The following is a 23547-nucleotide window of genomic DNA, read 5'->3' on the forward strand; positions in this document are numbered from 1 at the left end:
TGACCAGAGTTGTGATCCCCAAGATTGCCGTATAGGTCTGTGTGTCTCATGGAGAGCTAGCTGGGATAGGCAAAAGGAGAATTTCCCCATGGGGATTAATAAAGTATCCTGCTCTAATTTAACCCTACTCCTTGGAGCATTAATGAATAGGCGTAGCAGGTAATCTGAGAATCTCAATTTGTTGGCTGAGGGTAAAGTTAAGGTCCTGTGGATTGAGCTGAAGTGAATAGCGGAAGAATGTTGTTTTATTTTGCTGAACGGGGTGGGAGATTTTTGGCAGTGAGGCACTAATACATCTTCAGACTTGAAGAAACAGATCAAAACATGCCTCTGCTGGAATCTGCTTGTGTTGGAAGGGGAGCAGCCCTATTGTGTGTGGGGGACGTGCCTGCCTTTGTCACTGTGGGGAGGAAAGGACAACATGCAAGCTGGGAGGTGGGAGATTAAAGAGGCAAGCACACTGATTATAGTTAGGAAAACATGCCCATATACATACATGCCGAATAGCCGAGTCAACACCACCCTGCCAATGTAGATTCCGCTTTCAGATAAACCAAGTTTCAATAAGACAAATAATTTGAAAGACTTTTCATATTTACGTGATTTTTATTTTCAATCAAAATAGAGTAAAAACAGAGACATTATGAGCTCCTCAACATCCTCTTTTATTTCAGTGCAGGATTAAAGCAGTTCATTGTCATACAATGAATAGAATATAAACAAACATGGTAATAAATATTTATATATAGAATTACAAAGCTTAACTTTGGTTGAGGAGGCCTTTGTCTGCATTATCATATCAGTATTCCATGTTTGTTTGCCTCTAATGTCATTCAGTTGCTAACAGATCGTGGGAGTACAGGACTCTTAGAACTAGTGCATATTCAGACACGTTTTGAAAAGGATTCCCAGAGTGAACTCAGCTGGGTCTTCAGGTCCTGGGCATAGGGGTCCAGCTTCTCCCTCAGTTCTTCAGCATAAGGTTCCAGACTCTGCTGGACCATCTTTGTTCTCAGGACCACCTGGCTCTGGATGTTCTCAGCCAGAGGAGCCACGTTATTCTTGAACTCCTTCAGATGCTGGTCCACTTTCTCCCGGAGCTCCTCAGTGTATGGGCCCAGCTTGGTCCGCAGCTCCAGCATGTTCTCATCTAGGCTGGCCTTCAATTCTTCACTCTTCTGGAGCAGGGTGGTCTTCAGGGCTTCGGTGTCCAGGGAATCGGCATAAGGAGCCACCTCCTGCTTCAGCTGCTCCACCTGCTGCTGGATTTTGGCCCTCAGCTCCACAGCATAGGGTTCCAGCTCTCCTGTCACAGTACTCAATTCCTTCTCTAGGCGCTCTCTCAGGAGTTCGGACTCCTGGGAAACCTTGGTAAACATGTCTTGGGCAAGTGGAGTCAGCTGACTGCGCAGAGCCACCGCATATTGGTTGGCCACATCAGCGCTCTCTGTGATCCTGGTACTGGGTGAAATTACAGACATACAGAGGAGTGTTAGCATAATCCAGCAATACAGATACTGAAGAACTATTTGATTTATTCTCACTTCATCGATTGACTCACTTGACCGCTTGGCCCAGCTGAGACTCTTTGATCATCTTCAGAGTCTCCTCAGTAGTTTGCGTAGCCTTGGCAACATACTCCCAGAATGCATCTGTCACCTGTTCCAACTGTGGTTTGGGCTCATCAGCCCACAGAATATTGGCATGACAGCCTGCTGGGATAATAGTAATAATAACAATACTTTACTGATCCCTGCGAGGAAACCATCTCCTTACTATTTATAACACAGCTATAGGTGAGAACAAGCTTGTCAGTGAAGGGCAACCCTCTGCTTGTGGAGCTGGAGGTTAAGGGCCTTGCTCAAGAGCCCCCAGACATGTGACTGTCCCACCAAGGCTAGGGCTCGCAACTCACAACCTTACGATCACAGGGATGGGCTTAGCCCAGTGAACACTGATGTGAGACCCTGTAACAGTACATCTGGTTGCAAATAATCCATCCATCTTCCATAACAATTTATCCAGTCCAAGTACAAATAATCTTCGTCTGTTGAGTCAAGTGAACCTCTCATGTTTAAAGAGATAATCTGCTGCAATAGTTATCCAAGTCAATAATCATATACACATATACATCTTTTGCAAAATCAGAACTTATCTTTTGGTGAATTATTACACTATGCCATGAATTTATAAATTAAGATTGCATTAATGACATAGATACTATTCAAAGAATAGGTAATATAACTAGTGTGGTAATATAAATGCTATAATATTTGTCATCGTCTGGCTCAGTGGGCTAAGCCTCTTTGCCTGTGATCAGAAAATTGCTGGTTCAAGCCTGGCCTTAGCACACCTGAGGGTCCTTGAGCAAGACCCTTAACCCTCAGCACCCCAGGCCTTGCTATGGGTGGCTACCCAGCTTGCTCTCACCTCCAAAGAGCAAGTTGTGGGAGGCATCAAGAGAATTTCACTACAGGGATCAGTAAAGTACCCCTTGTTATTATAACATCATGGTAATAGCAACAACTCAAAGTGCTTACCAGAAAATACTGCAAGTGCAAGCACCACAAAAACCTTCATGATAGTGTTTCCTAGAAAAAAACAGTAAACTTATCAGTCCTCTCATAAACAAAAGCATTCCAGTTTCAAAATGTCTTCTTTTTGCGTATTGTTAAAACCAGTCTCCTGTCTTACCTGTGTTGAGATTGAGGTTCTCTGTGTCAGTGTGGCAGTGTCTGGCTATTTATATAGGGAGCTGAGAGTCTGGGACCCAAAGTCCAGTTAGGGGCTCCCTGCTGTCACTGCAGCCACTCCTGCTCCACATCACATCACATTCTGAACTTCCCTGGACTGGACCATGATGACGCACAGATACTACAAGCAACATCATTACAAGATATCACCTTAGATGTGGGCATATAATCTCACTTTTGAAGATTCTACACTCCTGCACATACACTGTACATACACTCCTTTTCTAAAGTAGCAAATGCTATACAGAGAATATTATGCATGTCAGAATTGCTTGCCTAACCAAACGGTCCGTGATTTAATCTACTAGTTTCTCTTGGTCCTGGTATACACAAAATTCCACTTTGAGAATATCAGTAATGATTTCCATGTTACTGTTATTTGGTGCTCTCAGTCTGATGTCAACATCTTGCAGCCAATATAAAAGGGCATTCCTCTAGAACATTCTGTCTTCTGTCTAGGTTTTTATGATTAATACCCAAGTATCCATTTATCCAGCAAAAGCATCACATTTCTGTTTGTTTTTATTTAGCAGATTCTTTTGTTCTAAGCGATATACGTTTGAGGCATCACATTGTGTACAGGGTTTATTAACTGTGAAATTCAATGACATAGTTTATTGTTTTTTTTTTTTTATCATGAAATGTGAAATGAAGATCCAGTTTCCAAGCAATTTTTCAGTGGGGTATAGAGGGGGGCCATGAGCCCATGGTACGCAGCATATGGCCCAAGGCAGCAGGGCACCCTGGGCAGAATGCCAGTCTGTTAGTGGGGAAACACACACTCACACGTTAAGGGCAAGTTAGAAATCATAGTTCACCTAACTGCACCTCTATGGTTGGTAGGAGGAAACAGGAGTACCCAGTGAAAAGCAACACAACAAGAGGGAAGCAGACCACAAACACAAAGGGAGGATTCAAACCTACCCAACATGAAGAGAATATGTCCGCATGGTGCACAGGGTGGGCACCATCTGAGCTGAGTCCTGGTTCAGTCCCATGGAGGGGGTGACATGGTGGATGTGACTTACAAACTGTAACATTCTGGGTGCAGACTTCAATCTGCCACCCTACACAGGCTGATGTGGAGAACTGACTCATTGATGGACTTTGGCTTTGTCCTTGACCACAGATTACACCTTGCCTTTAGCAAAGCAAGCCTGCTCTTTCTTTTTCTATAATGTTATCATACCCGGGGGGGTTGGGCAGCCAAATGATCTTAGACCCCCTGAGGTTTTTTTCTCCCTACTTGGGAGTTTTTGGTTCCTCTCCTCCATTGTCATCTGGCTTTCTCTGTTTATGTATTATTCTGTCTTAATGATATTGAATGTATCACAGGACACCCATGTGAAGCACCTTGGGGCGATTCTGTTGTGAAAGGCATTACTGTATATAAAATCGAATTCAAACTGGACATGCAAACATCACAAACACAGAAGGAGGATTCAAACCCACAGCCCCTGAGGTGCAGGGCGAGAGGGCAGCACCCTGTGCACACCCACATTGTGGTCTCCTTCAGATCAGCATCAGGAGGCCTTAAGCATAGAGACTCACTTTCAGAAGGTATTCATGAACACCTAAGAGAGGAGGATTCTGGCCATTGTCAGCAAACCAAAAGACCTGTGTACCTTCATTGGCATGTCTGTAGGGTTACTATAGACCTGAAATTTAACCGTGAACTTTTATCCTTGTCCAGTCTATAGACTGGATACCTAGAACCAATCAGGGAATCTTTTTTGGCGGAATTAGGGTAATTTCCATGGCAACAGGGATTGAGCAGTGATGGGACTGATGACATAAAATGTATGTAAATTTTTTTTGAAAAGCTGCCATTTCCGTGGGGATGGGAAAGAAAATCTAAATTTGTTATTGGGAGAGAAATGTTTCCATGAGTGTATCCTGTCCATCACTAATGCCACGATTCCAGGACAGATAGAGTCAGGACTATTCAGGGATGAGAATATTAGTGTCCTCCATGGAAAAGCAGCAATTGCAGGGGGTGTGATCAGAGAGAGGGCTGGACAAGTATCCCATGAAGTAATGCCAGAAAATGGGAGCCAGCCAGTTTGACAGCAAGACATTGCTGGCTTTTAGAGCTGCTCTTTGTCAGTCACCCTTTGTCACAGCTCAGAGTCATGGACAAACTCCTCCTGTCCCTGATGACACTAGATTGCTCCCAAAACAATGTTTTGATAAGTCAGTGCTTAAAAAATGTCCATTTATGGCTGAATCTGTCTGCCACCCACCTGGATCTCTGCATACCTCCCCAAGTACTTTAACTGCTGCAGCCGATAATTTTAGTACAAATAAATGTCACTGTGATTCGCTGAAGTATAAGGATGAGTGCATTAGTCACTGAAAGGCGGCCCCATGCAAACTGATTACCTGAGTGCATAGCAGGTGTATACCTAATAGGATGAAGAAGACCGGCTCTTACTTGGGTTTTGCCAGCAAAGCGGTCTACCAGTAGCCTATTATCAAAGACAGTGTTTATTAAAACTTAATGAATATGTAGTGGTTAGCACGACGGGGAGTATTTGGTTTTGATCCCGTTGGGTTGATTAATTGTTCGGGGGAATTGGTATCATCTGATTGTGGGACTTTTGGGTTTGGTGCGGTGTGTTGTTACTTTCCCCAGGCAGCACCATAGACAACTGGGGGGACTTTGCGCTATGTATCGGGGTGGCAATCAATTGGCTGGGATAGGACTGAGGACTGAGTCACGGAGCGCAACGGCGTCAGCGGCAGGAGCAGCTACGCTGCCGGGATCTGTCTTTGTGCTTTCGTTCGTTGTCTCTGTGTGTAGGTCTCCGTCAGGCAGGGATGGATTACGGACCGGGCCAGTGGGGCTGCTGCCCAGGGGCCCTTGGGGTGCAGGGGGCCCATGGGGCCCCTAGGCCAAAACAATTTGCAACGCTTATCAACAATGTATTTTTGTTTGTCTATTTTAGAGGGCCTACATTCTTTGATCCTCTGCCTACAAGGGCCCCTGACCCTATAGGGAGGGTGTTTGGCTGCCAAGGGCCCTTGAATTGTGGTGGTTGTGGTGGTGGTGCTGGTGGTGGTGGTGGGGGGGGGGCCCTCGCGAACGTTTTGCCCAGGGGCCCACACAACCCATAATCCGTCCCTGCCATCAGGGGATAGCTGGTACCGTGGAGATGACATGGAGACGAGCAAGCGAGCAGTGCGGCAACGCTGACTACGACGGTGGGGAGGGGGCAAGCGAGATGCACTGTGCCCTCAATCCCACCATGGAGGCCAAGTAGAAGGCATTCACCATGGCGAGGAGGCTGTCAGCGCTGGAGAGGTGCTGAGGGACGTCTCGGAGCACGAGAGCCAGTGAATTCGCATCGGAACTCAGAAGCGTCGGAAGCACCCACTTGGATTCACCAGAACAAAGACCAAGCACCAGAAGTGGGTTCAGGACTGAGTTGGTTTTGCTTTGTTAATTGTTGAGTTTGTCGTGCTTGTTTAACGGGTTTATTTGGGAGGGAGTATTGTTTCATGTCCTTGGGTGGGTTTAGCTTCCTCTATTGCCCCTTAAGGGGATTGTGTGCGGTGTAGTTGGGTCGGGTGTTGTGTGAATCATCTTTTTGGTATAAATGGAGTGCTTATTTTGCAGTGGGGGAGTGAATAACACAATTGGTCTTACCTATTGGTTGGTGGGAAGTGAATTTATTTGGGGAAGGAAAGTATACTCATCTTGCACCGAAATAAACCTGTGGGAGTAATTGGGTGTATTTTTTTGTGTCTGCCTCGTCGGGGTCGTTGCTTCAGGAGATCCTAAGGAGTGTTCCTCAGTACAAGAATAACAGTGCACGGTGGATGGGGCCTCTCACCTCAGGTCACTACAAGTAACCCTGTTAACAGAAGGTGTGTTATATCTATCATATTTTGACATTTGGCTTTCCGGTAGCCTACTTCAACATGAAGAGACTCTTTGGTACTAGCCATTAACACAAAGAGGCTTCTTCAGTCACTAGGATTCTCCTAGCTTTCCCCAGTATCTAAATCTGAATCACACTTTATGAACTATGCTTTTATTTTGTTTTCATTCGTTATGAGAGAGGCCCAGCTTCCATGTCTAGTAGAGTATGAATGCATTGTCCGTCTTAGCTGTTTGAATGGGTGCAAGTACTAATGGATCATATTTTGCTATTTGTAAGCTAGGAATGATCAGCTATCAGATACTGACTGTCTGCTTTGGGAATATCTGCCTCTCGGCCCTCCCTTGTGAACTCCAGCTTCTGGTCTAACCATGCTTACAGAAGGATGATATTTAGAGTGCTTTCTCATGCTTACTCTGTTTTTCACCAGACCTGATAATCTACCTCCTAAATATGCTATGCAACTTTGAAGGTCACGTGTCGTGTAATTACAATTAATATGAGATATAGGGAATTAAACATGAATCTTATCCCTCACTTTTCTTTTTCAGATTGGGTTGGTTGTATTGTAAAGTAAATTGCGAAAACTCACAGAAGATAGAGGAATTTCCTGTATGAAAAACAGTGATAGGTGGATTATTTTGTCCCATTTCCTCATAGTGATGTGAATGAATTTATGGACTTTTGGGAGTGTCCATGGACAAAACTATCAATCTGCACCTAGTAAACACTGCTTCAAATCACTCTTACCTCAAAAAGCTTGTATATATGGCATATATACTACATATATGCCATAAAATACAGGAAGGATCTATGGAGTGAATCTCATTTGAGATATAAAATGAAACAGTTCCCCAGATATAGTGTTGTCTGATATGCAGTTGGATGCACCTCACGTCATAGTCTACAATAATTATAAAACAGTATAAGGATTGTGATGAAATTGTATTGTGAACTAATTTAACAGGATGCTTCAAGTGTTTTAAAATATATTTATTGTAAATATCATTCATTACAGTGTGAAGTCAACCATATACATTTCATGCAGCATTCACAAAACCAAACATACATTGTATGAATAAAATAAAGTGCTCAGTAGTTAGAAACTAATATCTCAGAGTGGTCTCACAGTTTGGTTTTGTTTCAAATGCAGTGTGGTCCTGTTTGTGTGACTGTATTGGCCAGGCATTGTTTTGATAAAGCAGGATCAAGAGAAATCGTATCTCTGAAATGCTCACTAGCAATGTTCAGAAAGGATTTGGAGTTTTGTTTTTAACTGCTACTGATGAAGGATTCCCAGAGTGAGCTTAACTTGGTTTTCAGGTCCTGGGCATAGGGGTCCAGCTTCTCCCTCAGGTCTTCAGCATAAGGTGCCAGACTCTGCTGGACCGTCTTTGCTCTCTGCATCATCTGGCTCTGGATGTTCTCAGCCAGAGGAGCTACGTTGTCCTTGAACTCCTGCAGACGCTGGTCCACTTTCTCCCGGAGCTCCTCAGTGTATGGGCCCAGCTTGGTCTGCAGCTCCTTCACGTTCTCATCCAGACTGGCCTTCATTTCTTCACTCTTTTGGAGCAGGGTGGTCTTCAGGGCTTCGGTGTCCAGGGAATCTGCATAAGGGGCTATTCCCCCCTTCAGCTGCTCCACTCGTTCCTGAATTTTAGCCTTCAGCTCATCGGTGTATGGCTCCAGCTTACCCTTAGCCGAGCTCACATCCTCTGCCAGACGTTCCCTCAGAACCTCTGCTTGTTTGAAAATCTGAGTCAACGTATCTTCGGCCAGTGGGGTCAGCTGACCACGCAGAGCCACTGTGTATTGGTTAGCCACATCAGCACTTTCTGTAATCTTGGCACTATTTAACACAGAGAAAGACAATGATGTTATTCACTACAGTGGGACACAAACACTAACCAGCTTCTTTTCATCTCACTTTGTTAACTGACTCACTTAACCGCTTGGCCCAGCTGAGACTCCCTGATCATCTTCAGAGTCTCTTCAGTGGTTTGCGTAGCCTTGGCAACATACTCCCAGAATGCATCGGTCACCTTTTCCAGCTGTGGTTTGGGCTCATCAGCCCACAGAATGTTGGCATGACAACCTGCTGGGATGTGATAGAGAGAGGGGTAAGGAGCATGCGCTGATTACAGCACATTGCCACACCCACCACATGACAAACCACCTCAGGGATGAGAACCTGAATGAAGCCATGTGGCTGGTGATACCTCAGCACCACACTAGTCCAAATGTAACAGTGTGAGTTTTTTCCGGTGGCTGGAGTGACAATCCTGCCAACAACCCCCAAATGTCCCTGTAAATTGGAGGACCTGCTTGCAGGACTGGATGTAGATTAACATCATGTCCAGGATGAAGCAATTGCAGGTTAAGGGCCTTGCTCAAGGGCCCAATGGAGTAGAACCACTCCAGACATTCACAGGATTTAAACCAGCAACCTTCTGATTGCTGTCACAGATCTTTAGCCTCAGACCCACCACTCCACGATGTAATAGATCTGATTGTAATAATCCATCCATCTTTTCATATTCCATAACATTTATCCAGTAAGGGTACAAATAATCTTTGTCTACTGAGCCAAATGATATCAATCATATTTTAAGATATAATTTACTACAATATTTCTGTAAACCTTTGCTTTCATATAACATTTCTTTACAGATGCTCAGATGTTATCTGTACATGAATTGTTACACTCTGCAGTGAATTTATGAATTAAAATTTCATAAACGACACTGATACTCTACAGAAAATAATCAATTTATATGATTACATTATAGTAATAGCAACAACACAAATTGCTTACCAGAAAATACTGCAAGTGCAAGTACTACAAAGACCTTCATGCCGGTGTTTAAGACACGTTTCCTAGGGAAAAAAACAGCAAACTTATCAGTCTCCTCATAAACAAAAACATTCCAGTTTCAAAAGGTCTTCATTTTACATATTTGTGCTAAAAGCCAACCTCCTGTCTTACCTGTGTTGGGATTGAGGTTCTCTGTGTCAGTGTGGCAGTGTCTGGCTGTTTATATATGGAGCTGAGACCTAAAGTCTGGGACCCAAAGTCCAGTAAGGAGCTCCCTGCTGTCACTGCAGCCACTCCTGCTCCACATCACACTGATATCTGCACTAGACTGACCCCTGATAACACACAGATAGCACCACAATACATGTGTACTGTGCCAAGCTTTATCCCCACTGCAGGCGAATATTTAAACTTCTTAGGGCATGAATGTAATAATAATTTTTTCTCCAATGTGACATTTGTATGATCTTTCATATTGCTTTATTAGATTTTTCTCATCTTGTGTTTATTTTTATATTCAAACACATCATGTAAGGTTCCTCTGACAGAACAATTAATGATTCCTTGCTACAACAATTGTGATTACTTATTATTTATTTATATGAGTCTCACATATGAATTTGGCAATCGGGATGACAGTAGACAAAAAATGTTTAAATGTTTGTTTTATATTCAGTTCAAGGTAATGGATTTTGCCCTTTGAGATGGAAAGTAGGCAAGTTGTTGTAAAACAAAATTAGTGCTACTAGATTCTTTGCAATAAAACTCAGTTAGTCAGCGATAACAGCTAACAGTAACGTAGGGTTAAAGTCCTTATTATTAAGCTCATGAATCACTCCAAATGTGATTCTGAATTTGTTACTCCATCGATCATAGATACGGTATATTTTTGAAATACGATTTGTCTGAATGACATATGCACATATATACATAAACATAAGAGCTGGCTGAAAAATATTAGGTTTGATAATCAACAATCCGCTAACTCCCAAGTTTAATTGAACAATGATAAAATGATACACCACTAGAAAATTTAGTGGAAGCTAACAATAACCACTAACCTTTGTTGCATGAATTTAGCTTCAGTTTGGTTTTGGGCTCTGAAACCCTGAAACATACCTATGCCTCATTTCTACCAATGAGGTGCTAAAGCTGGTGACTAGGGTACCCGAATCAAATAATGAAATAATAATTACAAATAATGTGACTAAGCAAGAAGTCCAGCTTTGTGATACAGGCTCCTGTTCTCCACTTAGTTCAAGGTACCCTAGTTTAAATGGACTTTATCTTCATTCACTTACATTTAGCCCAGACTACCTTAAATATGGTAAGTTATTGATCAATCACGTCTTGTGTTTACACATAGACAACAGCATGTCAGCTAGATTGTTGCAGATGTGCTCACAACGAACAAATACGTGTCATTTTAAGATTTACAAATGTTTTTGACTGTTAAACTTTATTTACCTGTGAAAAAATATTTGTGAATTCAGTTAGCAGTGCTAAATTTAGTAGAAACTATTTGGTCATAGTGGTTTTCAAAGTTAATTAATTCGCTAACAAAAAAGTTAGCTTCACTGATTAGCAGTTAGCAGATTAGTGGAACCCTGCCCACCACTGCATAAGAGTTTATTGAAATATATACACACAATTTACATGTACTCTTGGCTGCATGTTCTGGACATCCTGTAGGAGGCGCTGCAGGAAAATGAGCTATCAGGGCTGCTGCTACTTTAATTAGTCTTTGTATGAATCTAATAAGAACTGAGTTTACAGTGGATGTTGCCCTTCACAAATGATTCATCTCGCCTCCACTATTGTTTGTGATTTTCATCGACAGGGTATCAAGGTGCAGCCGTGGCGTTAAGGGTCTTCATTATGGAGGGCTAGAGGTAACATCCCTACTATTTGTAGTATTGCTGGAGTAATGCATTGAACAAGAGAAATACTACATCCATCTATGAGAAGTTCATAGATATGGATACAATAAATAGTTACTGTTTATTGAAATAATTGCATGGTAACATTTGGAACATTTACATGTACAAAATGAAAGAATGTGAACTCCGTAAGGCAGGACTTTGAGAACTGCTCTAAAATATTATTAGATTATAAGATATTTAATGCACATAAGCCTATGTCATTTATGACTTTGGATTATGTAAGTAAATATCATAGCAGGCAAACTGCTGCTGTTTTCCAAAGAAATGTATTTAAACTTAATATTAGGTCATACAGAAATATTACTAATGCTAGACAATGCACAAAAAGTTCAAATCACCATTTGAAAACATTATTTATTTAAATAAATTAGACAAACCAAGAATTGAGGGTTACAATTAAAAAAAATATTTACATATCTGTGAAATAAATTGAAATACATGTTTGACAAATGAAGTCATCCTTTATGAATAAAGGGTTGTATATTCAAGTGACATTAATTCCTGACAATGTATTTTTACAATTGTCCATGTCTCACTTAATTAGTCGCATTTTTGATACTCCTTGAAATATAGAATACATGAGAAAATGTCCTTTAAGGCATAACAATGCAGAAATGCAATCAAGTACATGTGTATGTATGTTGTGAAAGCTGTGTCTGATATAGTTAACTGTGAGGGAAAGGGACAGGATGATATCTTTTTATTTCTTGGTAAATGATTCCCAGAGTGAGCTCAGCTGGGTCTTCAGGTCCTGGGCATAGGGGTCCAGCTTCTCCCTCAGGTCTTCAGCATAAGGTGCCAGACTCTGCTGGACCATCTTTGCTCTCTGGACCATCTGGCTCTGGATGTTCTCAGACAGCGGAGCCAAGCTGTCCTTGAACTCCTGCAGACGCTGGTCCACTTTCTCACGGAGCTCCTCAGTGTATGGGCCCAACTTGGCCTGCAGCTCCTTCATGCTCTCATCCAGGCTGACCTTCAGTTCTTCACTCTTCTGGAGCAGGGTGGCCTTCAGGGCTTCGGTGTCCAGGGAATCTGCATAAGGAGCCACCTCCTGCTTCAGCTGCTCCACCTGCTGCTGGATTTTGGCCCTCAGCTCCTCAGCATAGGGTTCCAGCGTAACCTTGGCTGTGTTTATGTCACTCATCAAAGAGTCTTTCAGTACCTCTGCTTCTTTCAGCATTTTGGTCAACATGTCCTGGGCCACTGGTTTTAGCTGACTGTGCAGAGCCATGGTGTACTGACTGGCAACATCTGCACTCCCTGTGATCCTGTCACTATAGATTCGAAAAGCAAAACATTAGCCTGTTGAGGACTGTGATATATAATTTCTACTGTAAATAATTACTCCATGTCAGTTATGACTTACTTGACTTCCTGGCCCAGCTGAGACTCTCTGATCATCTGCAGAGTGTCCTTTGCAGTGTGTGTTGCCTTTGCAACATAATCCCAGAATGCACTGGCCACATCCTCCAGATGTGGCTCTTTGGCTTGGCAACCTGGAGGACAGAACAATGACGAATGGTATTAAAGGCAGACTGAAGTTTAAATAATTTCATACATGCTTTGAACCAATGTCATTTTTGTATGTAGAGTTGCTTATTACAGCAGGATGATCTAAGTATGAAAAATAATATATTTACAGATCCTGTTTCAATTTTAATAACTATTAGATTCACAAATCAATCACTTTTCATGTTTTTATTCATTATCTATTAATATTGGCTATTTTCAAGTCTGACCAATTAGAGCCCAGTAGTATTAGTGCATTCAGTTTGGGAGCACTGGTGCAGAGGATTCACTTCAACTGTATCCAGCTACTCACTTACCAGTGAGAACTGCAAGGACGAGTACCACAAGTAGCCTCATAGTGGCAGCTAATATTCTAGACAAAGCAAGAATAAATAATGATTGGTTTTCATCTTAAGAACGTCTTTCAAGTAATTATGTTTGGAAAGGAACTATGTGTAGTCGACATGGTCAGAACTTACCAGCGTGTGTAAAGGGTGATCTCTGCCTGCGCTCCAGAATCAGACTACATTTATAGCTATCAGAGATCGGCAGTCCGGGACCCAAAGTCCAGTAAGGAGCTCCCTGCTGTCACCAGAGCACTAGGCTGAACCCTGATAACACTCAGATACTGGGCCCAAAAAGGTCATGATAGGTATTAGTGTCAGTTAGACCCTGATAATACTGTACATTTGTCTCAAAAGAAGAAAACCCAGAATGTATGAAGCTGCAGAGGACTGAATTCCACCTTTGTTATACAACATGATACACACAACTATGTATAAGCCAATATAGACACAAGGGAAGCACGAAGAGTTATGAAATGTGATTTTTCATTGTTTCTTTCCTGTCATTTTATGTTATGGAAAAATGCTACATTTCTTATAATTAGCCTCATCTACAGTCCTTCATTAAGAGTGATAATTTCTAAACCTTAGCAATATTCTAAAAATATCATGTCAGACCAAAGTGGTCCAATGTTCAGTAGAGAAAAGTTTCCACATAACTGTCCTGCAGAGTTAGATTTGTCGTGTTTGCCTGGGAGAGTAAAATACATACATTCATAATCAGTTCGGGAAGCACTTAGGCGCTGCTCTATCTTTGCTTCGCCGTTTAGCTGAGTTACGTCATGCTGATTCCTGACATTACTCTTTTTGTTGGGAGGAGCACCATGCTGGCTAAGCAGGCAGCAGTGTGACCTCCGCTTTTTGAATGTTTCCTCCAGGCATTCCTATGCCGTTGAGTTCGGCTGATGCTTCTTTATTGCCTTTGAAGAGCATCTTAGAGGATTCTGTCCCAGCACTTTCTGTGATCAGCTCCAGCCTTGCAGTGAGCCTGCAGTGGATAAGCTCCCCGAAACGTAGGCCGATGAAAAAACAACCAATTCGAAATCATCAACCAAAAGTGACTTTTAGTGGAAGACAGAGGGGTTCTGAACAGCTACTGAGGTATCACCCTGTCAAGTCCGGACATGATAGAAATGGACAGTGTCATTTAGGGGCAGCTATCATTATCAAAAGAGGTCAAATACATGATCATAACAAGACACAGTGGAGAGGGGGATTATGTTCATATTGCAGTGCATTTGAGTGACTCTGAATGTATCCTGATGTTCACTGCCTAATAACAACTGACACCAATGGCCAGGTTAAAATGGGACCCAGGACGGAGCAGCAAGCTCCGAACCCAGGCCTCCACCATCCAGAGAGACACCCCGCAAACATACCTCTCAGCCATGCACATAGATCACACACACATCCCCACAACATACACAGACACCCACACACAGAGACACAAAGACATAGGCCCATCCACTCCGGACTGCCCTCCGACGTGCTAGAGAACGGAGGCAACCCCAGGTCGCCACCAGCCAAGCGACCAAGTGCCCTCCCGCCCCACCCCAGGCAGGAAGCATGGGTGTAGGAAGACCCGCCCACTCTCCTCCCCCATGCACCTGTGTGAGAGGTAGAGTGTTGGATATGTGTGGAGATGTATGTGACTGTATGTAGTGTAGGGGATGAGTATGACTGTTGAGAAACTAAGATGCATTTAAAATTGACGGGGGAGGTGTAGAGGAACACTGCTTGTGAACAGCTCTCCTCCACATCTCCTCCCCATCAAGACCCTCAATGCATATGGTGTGAGTAAAACTGAGGGGCGGCAGCAGCACAGAGGCGAGTGATACCACCAGCCTCTGAGTAGTGCCCCTGCCCCCCAAGGCCCTGTGTGTATACTGGTATGTGATGATTAAAGTGCAATTAAAACAGGAGGAGGCAGAAGGCCACATAAATGGCCCTCCCCACCATAGTATGCATGGCAGGCTGGAATGTGATTCATCTGTACCAAGTCTGAGAGCTTGGTGTAAAAATTTATGCCTAAGTATCTAAGGTTACTGGGTGCACTGACAGCTCTGATCGCGGACCCACTGTGCCACGCCCAGACAGCGCTGATCGCGGACCCGCTGTGCCACGCCAAGACAGTGCTGATCGCGGACCCGCTGTGCCACGCCCAGACAGCGCTGATCGCGGAGCCGCTGTGCCACGCCCAGACAGCGCTGATCGCGGACCCGCTGTGCCACGCCCAGACAGCGCTGATCGCGGACCCGCTGTACCACGCCCAGACAGCGCTGATCGCGGAGCCGCTGTGCCACACCCAGACAGCTTTTAACCTACGGTGACAAAGGGCACATTGATCTTATTCCCGATTGCATAGGACACAAGTCAAAGAAACAACGTGAATGAGATGTAAGCCCAGGGCACACAAAAATATCTGGGGCAATTTGGAGATGCCAACTCTATGTACATTAAAAAAGCTGCATTAAAAGGTCAAGCAGTAAATTGTGATTTTTTTAAATGTAAGATACTTATCTGAATCCTTGACTTTATTGTTCATTATGTCTTCATGACTCAAATATCTTTTAGGTATGTGGGTATAGAAAAGTAAAGGAAGGCATGGATTGATAAAGAAATGGTGTGAATTTCATCAAAGGTTTTATTTACAGAACTCAGCCGCATGAATGAACTCCGTCACATTTCCTTCACTCTCTGGTCAAAGTCCTCCAAATCTGTACTGTGTTTAGGTCAGGTGGCCAGGTCATGTGATGCCACACTCTTTCACTCTCCTTTATAGGTGGCTTGGAGTGTCCAAACTTTTTACTGATACTATATATATTTCAGTTAAAATGAATTGCACACTAGATCTTGGTATACATATTTAACTACAGTTTTCTTAACAAAATCGTACAGTTTTTCCACCTTTTTATTAACTAATTTCACTGATGAGGTATTCATGTTCTGTGGGTGTCTATGGTCTCTAGTCTGGCTCAGGCATGGGCGTCGCTACCATTAAATCTGAGGGGAACATTCCCCCCTCACATTTCATAATTATTCATTATGCCAGTGTGTCCCCCCACATTCAAAATGCTTCTGATGCCTCTGGACTCAGGTAGTTCATGATATACCCAGTGATGCAGGTAGTATTGAGAAACCAGCTCTCTTGGCCTATAGAAAACATCACAGTATGAGTGTACATCCCATAGCAACCGGGAGTGGAAGATAGAAGAAGATCTAGCCAGAAGCTCTAGTCACTCTTGGAGAAATTTTGCCAAAGTGCAATCAACCGGGCCCTAACATCTTGGGCATAGGGGTCCAGCTTTTCTTTCACTTCTTTAGCATAAGGTGCCAGACTCTGCTGGACCATCTTTGCTCTCTGCATCATCTGGCTCTGGATGTTCTCAGCCAGAGGAGCCATGTTGTCCTTGAACTCCTGCAAACGTTGGTCCACTTTCTCCCAGAGCTCTTCAGTGTATGGACCCAGTTTCGACTGTAGCTCCTTCATGCTCTCATCCAGGCTGACTTTCAATTCTTCACTCTTCTGGAGCAGGGTGGTCTTCAGGGCTTCGGTGTCCAGGGAATCTGCATAAGGGGCCACTTCCTGCTTCAGCTGCTCCACCTGTTGCTGGATTTTGGCCCTCAGCTCCTCAGCATAGGGTTCCAGCTCTCCTGTCACAGTGCTCAGCTCCTTCTCAAGGCGCTCTCTCAGGAGCTCAGACTCCTGGGAAACTCTGGCAAACATGTCTTGGACGAGTGGAGTCAGCTGACCACGCAGAGCCACTGCATATTGGTTGGCCACATTAGTGCTCTCTGTGACCCTGGCACGAGGTGACAAAGAAGAAGGAATTAAGAGGTGCAATTACTACATGACCAATCCAAGTCATTGTTACCCAAATCCTGCACATTTATACGAGCTTTGGACTCACTTCACTTCGTGGCCCAGCTCAGACAGAATCATCCCTAAACTGTCTTCAGCAGTCGTTGAAACCTTGGCAACATAATCCCAGAATGCATCTTTAACTTGTTCCAGTTGTGACTGAGGCTGGTCTGCCCACAAAATATTGCCTTGGCAACCTGTTAGCATAAGAAATATTAAAATTTAGCTGTATTCTTATGAAGGTTTTTTCATATTTAAGATGCATAGCTATATTTTTCCCTTACTACAGTTTTCAATACTGCAAATACAAAACTTCATTGTAGTGTCCATTTGCAAAACTTTTATTTCAGTATTATTTTGAGTGCAGTTGTTATTTTTAGATGTGACACACAAAGGTTGCAGGTAAGAATCTCACCAGAAAAAACTACCAGTAGGAACAGCAGAAACACCTTCATGTTGGTTTGAAATTCTGGAAAGAAAAGGAAATCAATCAATTGGTCAAGAAGGCCTACGGTTGATAGACTTCCATATAAAGTCCATTGTCCTTCTTACCTGTGTCCGGAAGTGCCTCTCTGTGTTTTGGGTGCCAGTGTCTGCTGTATATATAGGAATCAGAGGGCTGCAGTCTGGGACCCAAAGTCCAGTAAAGAGCTCCCTGCAGTCACAGCAGACACTCCTACTCCACATTACACCAAAGGGCTGATGACATGGCAATACAGAACCCAGCTCAGTAAAACACAAACACAGCTCCAGCATCCACTGAATGCATCACTGCTGGCCCTGGGTGGCTTGTGGTGCAGACCTGGGCACACCAAACCGTGCAAACAAATCATGGCCTACCCTTGGTCTGCATTCAGGCAATGTGTAACACTTACTGAATCCAAATGGGACAGACAAACAGGTTCTACGTGTTTGTGAAAATATTTGTGGCACACAGAGGTCACAGTCCCCTAGCACACCTGATGGCTGGATTTGTCACCAGTCCAGAAGTGTCTATGCAATGTGGAACAGAAGCAGGCTTTAATTTTACTGATGTCACTGACTGCAATGACTCTGGAAATAAAACACCCTATGGAATTATGGAAATTCTAAGGAATGAATATATGCATTACCATTTATTCCAGTTGAATGATCTATCTGCCAGGTCGACTTTAGATTTTGTGAAACAATGGTTTAGTCTCTGACCTCGTTGTAGGGGCCACTGTTCACCTGCAGACTTTATTATTTATTTGTTTATTTATTTAATGATTTATGTAGCATTGTTTTAAACCACAGGGTTTACAAAGTGCTTTACAGACATTTAAAAGAAAGGAATTACAATAAGCATGACAATAAGCTCAGAAAAAAATAGAATCACTTATTAATAATAATCATTATCATAAAATGGTACCACAAACGTGGAACTTTAACCACCTATGTTCTTTGCAGAGTACTTTAGATGACCCTCTCTAGTCCTCGTGCAAGGGGCCTCAAACCCCTGCTATACTAGGACGCAAACCCATGTCTTGATATGCATGCCGTATGGCTTGTGGATTTGGATTTAGTGGATTTAGAATGGGATGTTGTAAAAGTTCCTGTACGTGTAATGATTTCCAATACGTTTGTTCATATAGTGTAGGTCTTGACCAAATAGGTCCTCCACTTATTCTTACGTGGGCCTCCAGGTCTGTCCTCGATAACCTTAATGCTCCCTGAATCCAGATTGAATAGAAAACTGCTATTATACACCCTCACAAAGATATCCATGGCTGATAGTGGCTACAGTCTTCCAACACAACAAATCACAGAGAGAGGCATGGACTGCATACTGTCAACCCTGCTCAGGCCCCGCCCGTTGAGTGTTTTTTTTTTTAGAAGTCTTTTTCTTATTTGCATATTGTATATGCATATCTCCTCACATCCCACCCTCTTTCTTTCAGCCAATCAAAGTGGTGATGCTATCCTGTCGGTTCTGGTCTGATGTCTCCCTTCCACTAACTGCACACTGGATTTTTTTTTTATTTGTGTTTACGAGTATCTGATTACCCCACCAAGGGCATCACTCTTTTGCTCGTCCTGACACGTCACCCTGACGCTGTCTTCCCTGTTCTTCACCGACAGCCAGCGTGGAAGGGCAGAGTCCATTGACAGCAGGGCGCTGGCCCGTCATACTGATACTGTGTACAGACATGTGGGCTTGATCACTCACACACACACACACACACACACACACACATATATATATATACATATACACAAAGCGTAAACAGATAGGGAAAAACACATTCACACATTTTATAAACACATCATCCTTCACTAGACATATAAGATGAATTGATATCAATATTCAAGCTTTCTTTAGAGACCAGTGTGAAAGTCATGAATAGACTTCAAAAAGTGATCTGTTCTGAAAAATATTTGGTCCTGTGGGTTCAAATATTCCAGATAAATCCTAAACAAAGTGGGTTGTTGCACTGCCCAAACTGTCCTTTCATATTCTACTTTGACTGCCCCCAACATGTAGCTGCAGAAATCAGTCTCTGTAGGGCTAACAGCAGAGACAGCTGGTAGTAAATTAGCTTGGAGACAGCTCTCTTACAGACCATGGATAGTGGGGGGAGGGGTTGCTGACCTGTATTCAATGGGCATTTGGAGAATCACAGTAGCCCTACTGCTTGCTAATACACCAGCCAGTATGTCCGTGCTGTGTTTTATGCTAGAAGATGGCAGAGAGATTATCTCTGTATTAAGTACAACCTTTCCGGATTTTACATTGGGGGGGGGGGGGGGGGGGGGGGCAGTTGGCTGAGGAATGCCAAGGAGCCGGTTGCGTTTTGATGGGGGGCCAGACAGTTCTCCTTGCCACCATTTGAGCAAGCCCAGTCCTGCTGTGTCTGCTCCATTCACACATTGTTTTCATGCAGATAAGAGGCTTCCGGGCAAGCCGTCTCCGCTGAGGGGGGCAGTGCCTCACCTGGCCCCCGCTCAAGCAGAGACAGGCCAGTAAACAGGGGTCTCGGGGGCGGTACTCCGCTTGTGTGTAGAGCATATTGTGGCATTTGGCCCCGAATGCCCTGGAGGGTTTATCTGCAGGAGTCATGTGAGTCTTGAAACAGGGATATGGTTTGTAAGTGATTAGTTTGCATTGTTGACACACCACAGCAAAGTCTGGCTTGTGCTTGTAAGACATATCTATTTTCTATATGTTCTACCTAGCATAATTATCGTTGTCGTCATCAACATCATCATCTATACATCTTTCTTTCGATCACTGTTTAAAATCCTTTCATCTTCCAAAGCTCCGTTGCCCCTAAAGAGTCAGGGCATGCAATAAAAAAAGAGGTGAGAAAGAAGCAGTTGCATGTCCATCCATCCATCCATCTCCTAGCCACTTATCCTACACTGTCAGAAAAATTGTATCAATTTGTTCCATTGAGAGTACAATTATTTGTCACTGGGGCTGTACACTCAAGGGTCTGCCAACTGTTCCTTAGCTGTAGGGAAAAGTACCTTTTAAGGTACTTTTGTACCATTGGTGGTACATTAATGTTATTTGTACCTTGGGGAATAAATCTGTAATAGGGCTGTACCCTTTTTTCTGACAGTCTGATCAGGATCATGGGGGCTGGACTAGAGCTGAACCCCGCAAGCAAAGGTCAGAACGCAGCTGGACACTATAGGTGGGATATTTTTTCAAATATTTATGCACGATACTTTGCTGTAATGCTGTAATGAGTGGCCTTTCAGATTGAGTTTAGAATAGATTTTCAAAATTTATATGGAAATGTAACGCTTTTGTGACTGTTTCCCAAAACAAAGCTTAAGGGAATTGTTCTCCTTAAAAGAATGGAAACAACAGATGGCAGTGGAGTCTGTGCCAGAGGCTCAGTCCAGAGTTCTGCACTTAATCTCATTACTAAACAGAAACCTCAGATTCACACTGTCAAGCTAGGCAACGTTCTCCTAAAATGGCATGGTACTTGTTCTATAGTAAAGAGAATATGATCTACATAACTGTTTGGATGTCAATTGAAATTTAAGGTCTTCGCTTAAAAAATGCAGGTTACTGTTTGTTTGTTTTAATGAAAATGATGATGAGGTCACGCTGTTTTAACATCCCGTTTTGCAGCATATTGTATATACCCAGTCATGGAAAGATCATCACTGCCACCTAGTGGAAATATTTAAATAACATGTTTTGTGCAGCACTTCTTGGGGAGCGAAAGACTTGAAGCGCTATGAGAGGTAGAATTTAACCCAGGGCCGGCGTCACAGCGGATCTACCGGGCTGGCATCTATCTGACTATGGGGGGGGGGGGCACTATATTCATATGAGTGACACTAGAGGTTGACAATTTTTCATGACTCCCGTTGGTCACGGGATTCCCAGTGATGTTAACGTTAGCTGCCATCAACAACAAAAAAGACCCAGACAAGCGGTCAGTCACCAATCCAGTTATTTTCCAAATTTTGTAGGCCCCCTGTCATTCGGGGGCCTTTAGAATCGTCCTAACTTTCCCCCACCTTACACCACACCTGAATATCGTCAAGATTTCAAAATGCCAGAATAGTGTTACTTTAAAAATACCATATAGCACGGTATAATGTCTGGACTGTATAAATTACCCAGACAGTAAAAATTACACAGTCCTATGCGGGTACCTCTGCACCTCTATCAACAATTCTTCTCCTCTTTCTTGGCTGACCTCTGTGCTCTGTGAAAGTCACTTCTGTCACCTACAGCAAACCCCTAATCAATTTCCTTGCACATATGAAGTCGATACACATGGATGACCTTGCTGCAGAGCTCCACTGCTTCACAATTTGCAGACTCACTGGAGGAACCAATCAAATTTCAGAATACTGCATGGCTCTCTACGTTAACAAACTAATCAGGTTTCAATTTCAACTTTCATCACGCACACCAAATAATGTCACTGATAGAACATTCATTCTTGAACAGATATTTCGTTGCAAAACTGAAGACAAAAAAGAAGTACTTCATTAAAAAGCACATATTTTTTGTTCTGACAGAAATGTAATCTAAACAGACAATATTGTTACTAATGAAGAAGACTGAACCATAACTAAGAACCTAAGCCTAATTTGTGGCCTTAGGGTGAATCAACAAGATATTGGAAAGTAGCCTCAGGATAGTTTTTAGCTCTCTTCAGGGATTTTTGTATTCGCTCCTTGATTTATGGTCTTTGGTTGTTTGGAGCCATCTGAGGTGCCTGGGGGCATCTGTGGCAACCTCTAGAAGGTCCCTGCACAACATAGGCCCTGACCACGGCTTTGGGCCATAGATATTTAAAAACCTACTTGGCCAGTGCCTCCGGGGGTTTGTTGGGATACTACCTGGTTGTTTTGGGGGTCCCCCTTAATTTAATTCAACTCTATTCATGGAGTTAATCCAGCCCAATTTAAGGAATTTCATTTTATCTATTGCACTGTATATTTTTTTATTAAATTATTTTTTTTCAGAAAGTTAAGGGACTGGCATCCTGTCAAGGGTGTCCTCTACCTTATACTTTATACTTTATACTCTACAATTTACACTGCTCAAAAGAATTAAAGGAACACTTTTTAATCAGAGTATAGCATCAAGTCAATTAAATTTCTAGGATACTGATCTGCCCTCCTGGAGCCGATACCTTATCGTGGTAGAGGGCTTTGCATGTTCCAGTGATCCCAGGAGCTTTATGCCACGATTTCCCTTGGCTGGACATGGGTCATCGAGGCCCCCCTGGAGCCAGGCCTGAGGGTGGGGCTTCATGGCGAGCGCCTGGTGGCCAGGTCTGCACCCATGGGGCCTGGTCGAGTACAGCCCATAGAAGGTATGTGGGTACCCCCTCCAATGGGCTCACCACCTGTAGGAGGGGCCATAGGGGTCGGGTGCAGTGTGAGTTGTGCAGTGGCCAAAGGCAAGGACCTTGGCGGTCTGATCCTTGGCTGCAGAAGCTAGCTCTAGTGACATGGAATGTCACCTGTCTGACGAGGAAGGAGCCTGAGCGGGTGTGCGAAGTTCCGACTAGATATAGGCAGGTTCACCTCAACGCACAGCTTGGGCTCTGGAACCAGTCTCCTCGAGGGGGATTAGACACTCTTCCATTCTGGAGTTGCTCACGGGGAGAGACGCTTGGCAGGGGTGGGCATACTTATTGCTGGCTGGGTGCCTGTACATTGAGGTTCACCGCAGAGGATGAGAGGGTAGCCTCCCTTCTCTTTCGGGTGGGGGGATGGGTTCTGACTGTTGTTTGCGCTTAAGTGCCCGAGTGGCAGTTCAGAATTCCCACCCTTTTTGGAGTCCTTGAAAGGGGTGTTGGAGAGCACTCCTACTGGGGATTCTCTTGTTCTACTGGGGGACTTCAATGCTGACATGGGCAATGACAGTGAGACCTGGAGGGGCGTGACTGGGAGGAACGGCCCCCCTGATCTGAGCGGTATTTTGTTATTGG

The 23547-nt window shown here is 43.6% G+C and overlaps 5 protein-coding genes across 8 annotated transcripts in view; all 5 read right to left on the bottom strand.

The window, feature by feature from the left end:
- Positions 1-23547, bottom strand: part of apoeb (apolipoprotein Eb) — a 42018-nt gene that overhangs the window by 9552 nt on the left and 8919 nt on the right. The window contains exon 1 of one of the 2 annotated variants that reach the window (XM_049024366.1): positions 14444-14453. The exons of the other annotated variant lie outside the window; for it this stretch is intronic. The gene's annotated coding sequence lies outside the window, so the exon portion shown is untranslated. Of the gene's footprint in view, positions 1-14443; positions 14454-23547 lie in introns of those variants that run through there. 2 annotated transcript variants of the gene reach the window in all.
- On the bottom strand, positions 610-2738 carry LOC125748338 (apolipoprotein A-I-like). 2 transcript variants are annotated; one of them, XM_049024370.1, is made up of 4 exons: positions 2695-2705; positions 2541-2591; positions 1562-1712; positions 610-1461 (listed from the first exon to the last, which is right to left on the bottom strand). In XM_049024370.1, exons 2-4 carry the CDS (start codon positions 2578-2580, stop codon positions 885-887), a joined length of 768 nt encoding a protein of 255 aa, XP_048880327.1. In that variant the 5' UTR covers positions 2581-2591; positions 2695-2705; the 3' UTR covers positions 610-884. The 2 variants fall into 2 exon arrangements, with proteins under 2 accessions (XP_048880327.1, XP_048880326.1); XM_049024369.1 differs by having other exon boundaries at positions 614-1461; positions 1562-1715; positions 2695-2738.
- On the bottom strand, positions 7616-9715 carry LOC125748337 (apolipoprotein A-I-like). 2 transcript variants are annotated; one of them, XM_049024367.1, is made up of 4 exons: positions 9624-9715; positions 9453-9514; positions 8582-8735; positions 7616-8486 (listed from the first exon to the last, which is right to left on the bottom strand). In XM_049024367.1, the coding sequence occupies exons 2-4, from the start codon at positions 9490-9492 to the stop codon at positions 7910-7912; spliced, it is 771 nt and encodes a 256-aa protein (XP_048880324.1). In that variant the 5' UTR covers positions 9493-9514; positions 9624-9715; the 3' UTR covers positions 7616-7909. The 2 variants fall into 2 exon arrangements, with proteins under 2 accessions (XP_048880324.1, XP_048880325.1); XM_049024368.1 differs by having other exon boundaries at positions 8582-8732; positions 9624-9658.
- LOC125748341 (apolipoprotein A-IV-like) lies at positions 11730-13465 on the bottom strand. Its single transcript, XM_049024374.1, has 4 exons — positions 13384-13465; positions 13222-13277; positions 12762-12891; positions 11730-12669 (listed from the first exon to the last, which is right to left on the bottom strand). Exons 2-4 carry the CDS (start codon positions 13259-13261, stop codon positions 12096-12098), a joined length of 744 nt encoding a protein of 247 aa, XP_048880331.1. The 5' UTR covers positions 13262-13277; positions 13384-13465; the 3' UTR covers positions 11730-12095.
- LOC125748339 (apolipoprotein A-I-like) lies at positions 15915-17712 on the bottom strand. Its single transcript, XM_049024371.1, has 4 exons — positions 17663-17712; positions 17526-17579; positions 17160-17307; positions 15915-17051 (listed from the first exon to the last, which is right to left on the bottom strand). Exons 2-4 carry the CDS (start codon positions 17563-17565, stop codon positions 16481-16483), a joined length of 759 nt encoding a protein of 252 aa, XP_048880328.1. The 5' UTR covers positions 17566-17579; positions 17663-17712; the 3' UTR covers positions 15915-16480.

This window comes from Brienomyrus brachyistius, chromosome 9, assembly GCF_023856365.1.
Source record: "Brienomyrus brachyistius isolate T26 chromosome 9, BBRACH_0.4, whole genome shotgun sequence".
Taxonomy (NCBI): Eukaryota; Metazoa; Chordata; class Actinopteri; order Osteoglossiformes; family Mormyridae; genus Brienomyrus; species Brienomyrus brachyistius.

Excerpts from the sequence above, each read along its gene's own strand:
- LOC125748341 (XM_049024374.1), bottom strand. The coding sequence starts at position 13,261 with ATGAGGCTACTTGTGGTACTCGTCCTTGCAGTTCTCACTG. Across the intron at positions 12,892-13,221 it reads CGTCCTTGCAGTTCTCACTG|GTTGCCAAGCCAAAGAGCCA; the intron begins GTAAGTGAGTAG and ends TCTGTCCTCCAG. Across the intron at positions 12,670-12,761 it reads CAGCTGGGCCAGGAAGTCAA|TGACAGGATCACAGGGAGTG; the intron begins GTAAGTCATAAC and ends TCGAATCTATAG.
- LOC125748337 (XM_049024367.1), bottom strand. The coding sequence starts at position 9,492 with ATGAAGGTCTTTGTAGTACTTGCACTTGCAGTATTTTCTG. Across the intron at positions 8,736-9,452 it reads TGCACTTGCAGTATTTTCTG|CAGGTTGTCATGCCAACATT; the intron begins GTAAGCAATTTG and ends ATCACATCCCAG. Across the intron at positions 8,487-8,581 it reads CAGCTGGGCCAAGCGGTTAA|TGCCAAGATTACAGAAAGTG; the intron begins GTGAGTCAGTTA and ends TGTGTTAAATAG.
- LOC125748339 (XM_049024371.1), bottom strand. The coding sequence starts at position 17,565 with ATGAAGGTGTTTCTGCTGTTCCTACTGGTAGTTTTTTCTG. Across the intron at positions 17,308-17,525 it reads CCTACTGGTAGTTTTTTCTG|GTTGCCAAGGCAATATTTTG; the intron begins GTGAGATTCTTA and ends TTATGCTAACAG. Across the intron at positions 17,052-17,159 it reads GAGCTGGGCCACGAAGTGAA|GGTCACAGAGAGCACTAATG; the intron begins GTGAGTCCAAAG and ends ACCTCGTGCCAG.
- LOC125748338 (XM_049024369.1), bottom strand. The coding sequence starts at position 2,580 with ATGAAGGTTTTTGTGGTGCTTGCACTTGCAGTATTTTCTG. Across the intron at positions 1,716-2,540 it reads TGCACTTGCAGTATTTTCTG|CAGGCTGTCATGCCAATATT; the intron begins GTAAGCACTTTG and ends CTATTATCCCAG. Across the intron at positions 1,462-1,561 it reads CAGCTGGGCCAAGCGGTCAA|TACCAGGATCACAGAGAGCG; the intron begins GTGAGTCAATCG and ends AATTTCACCCAG.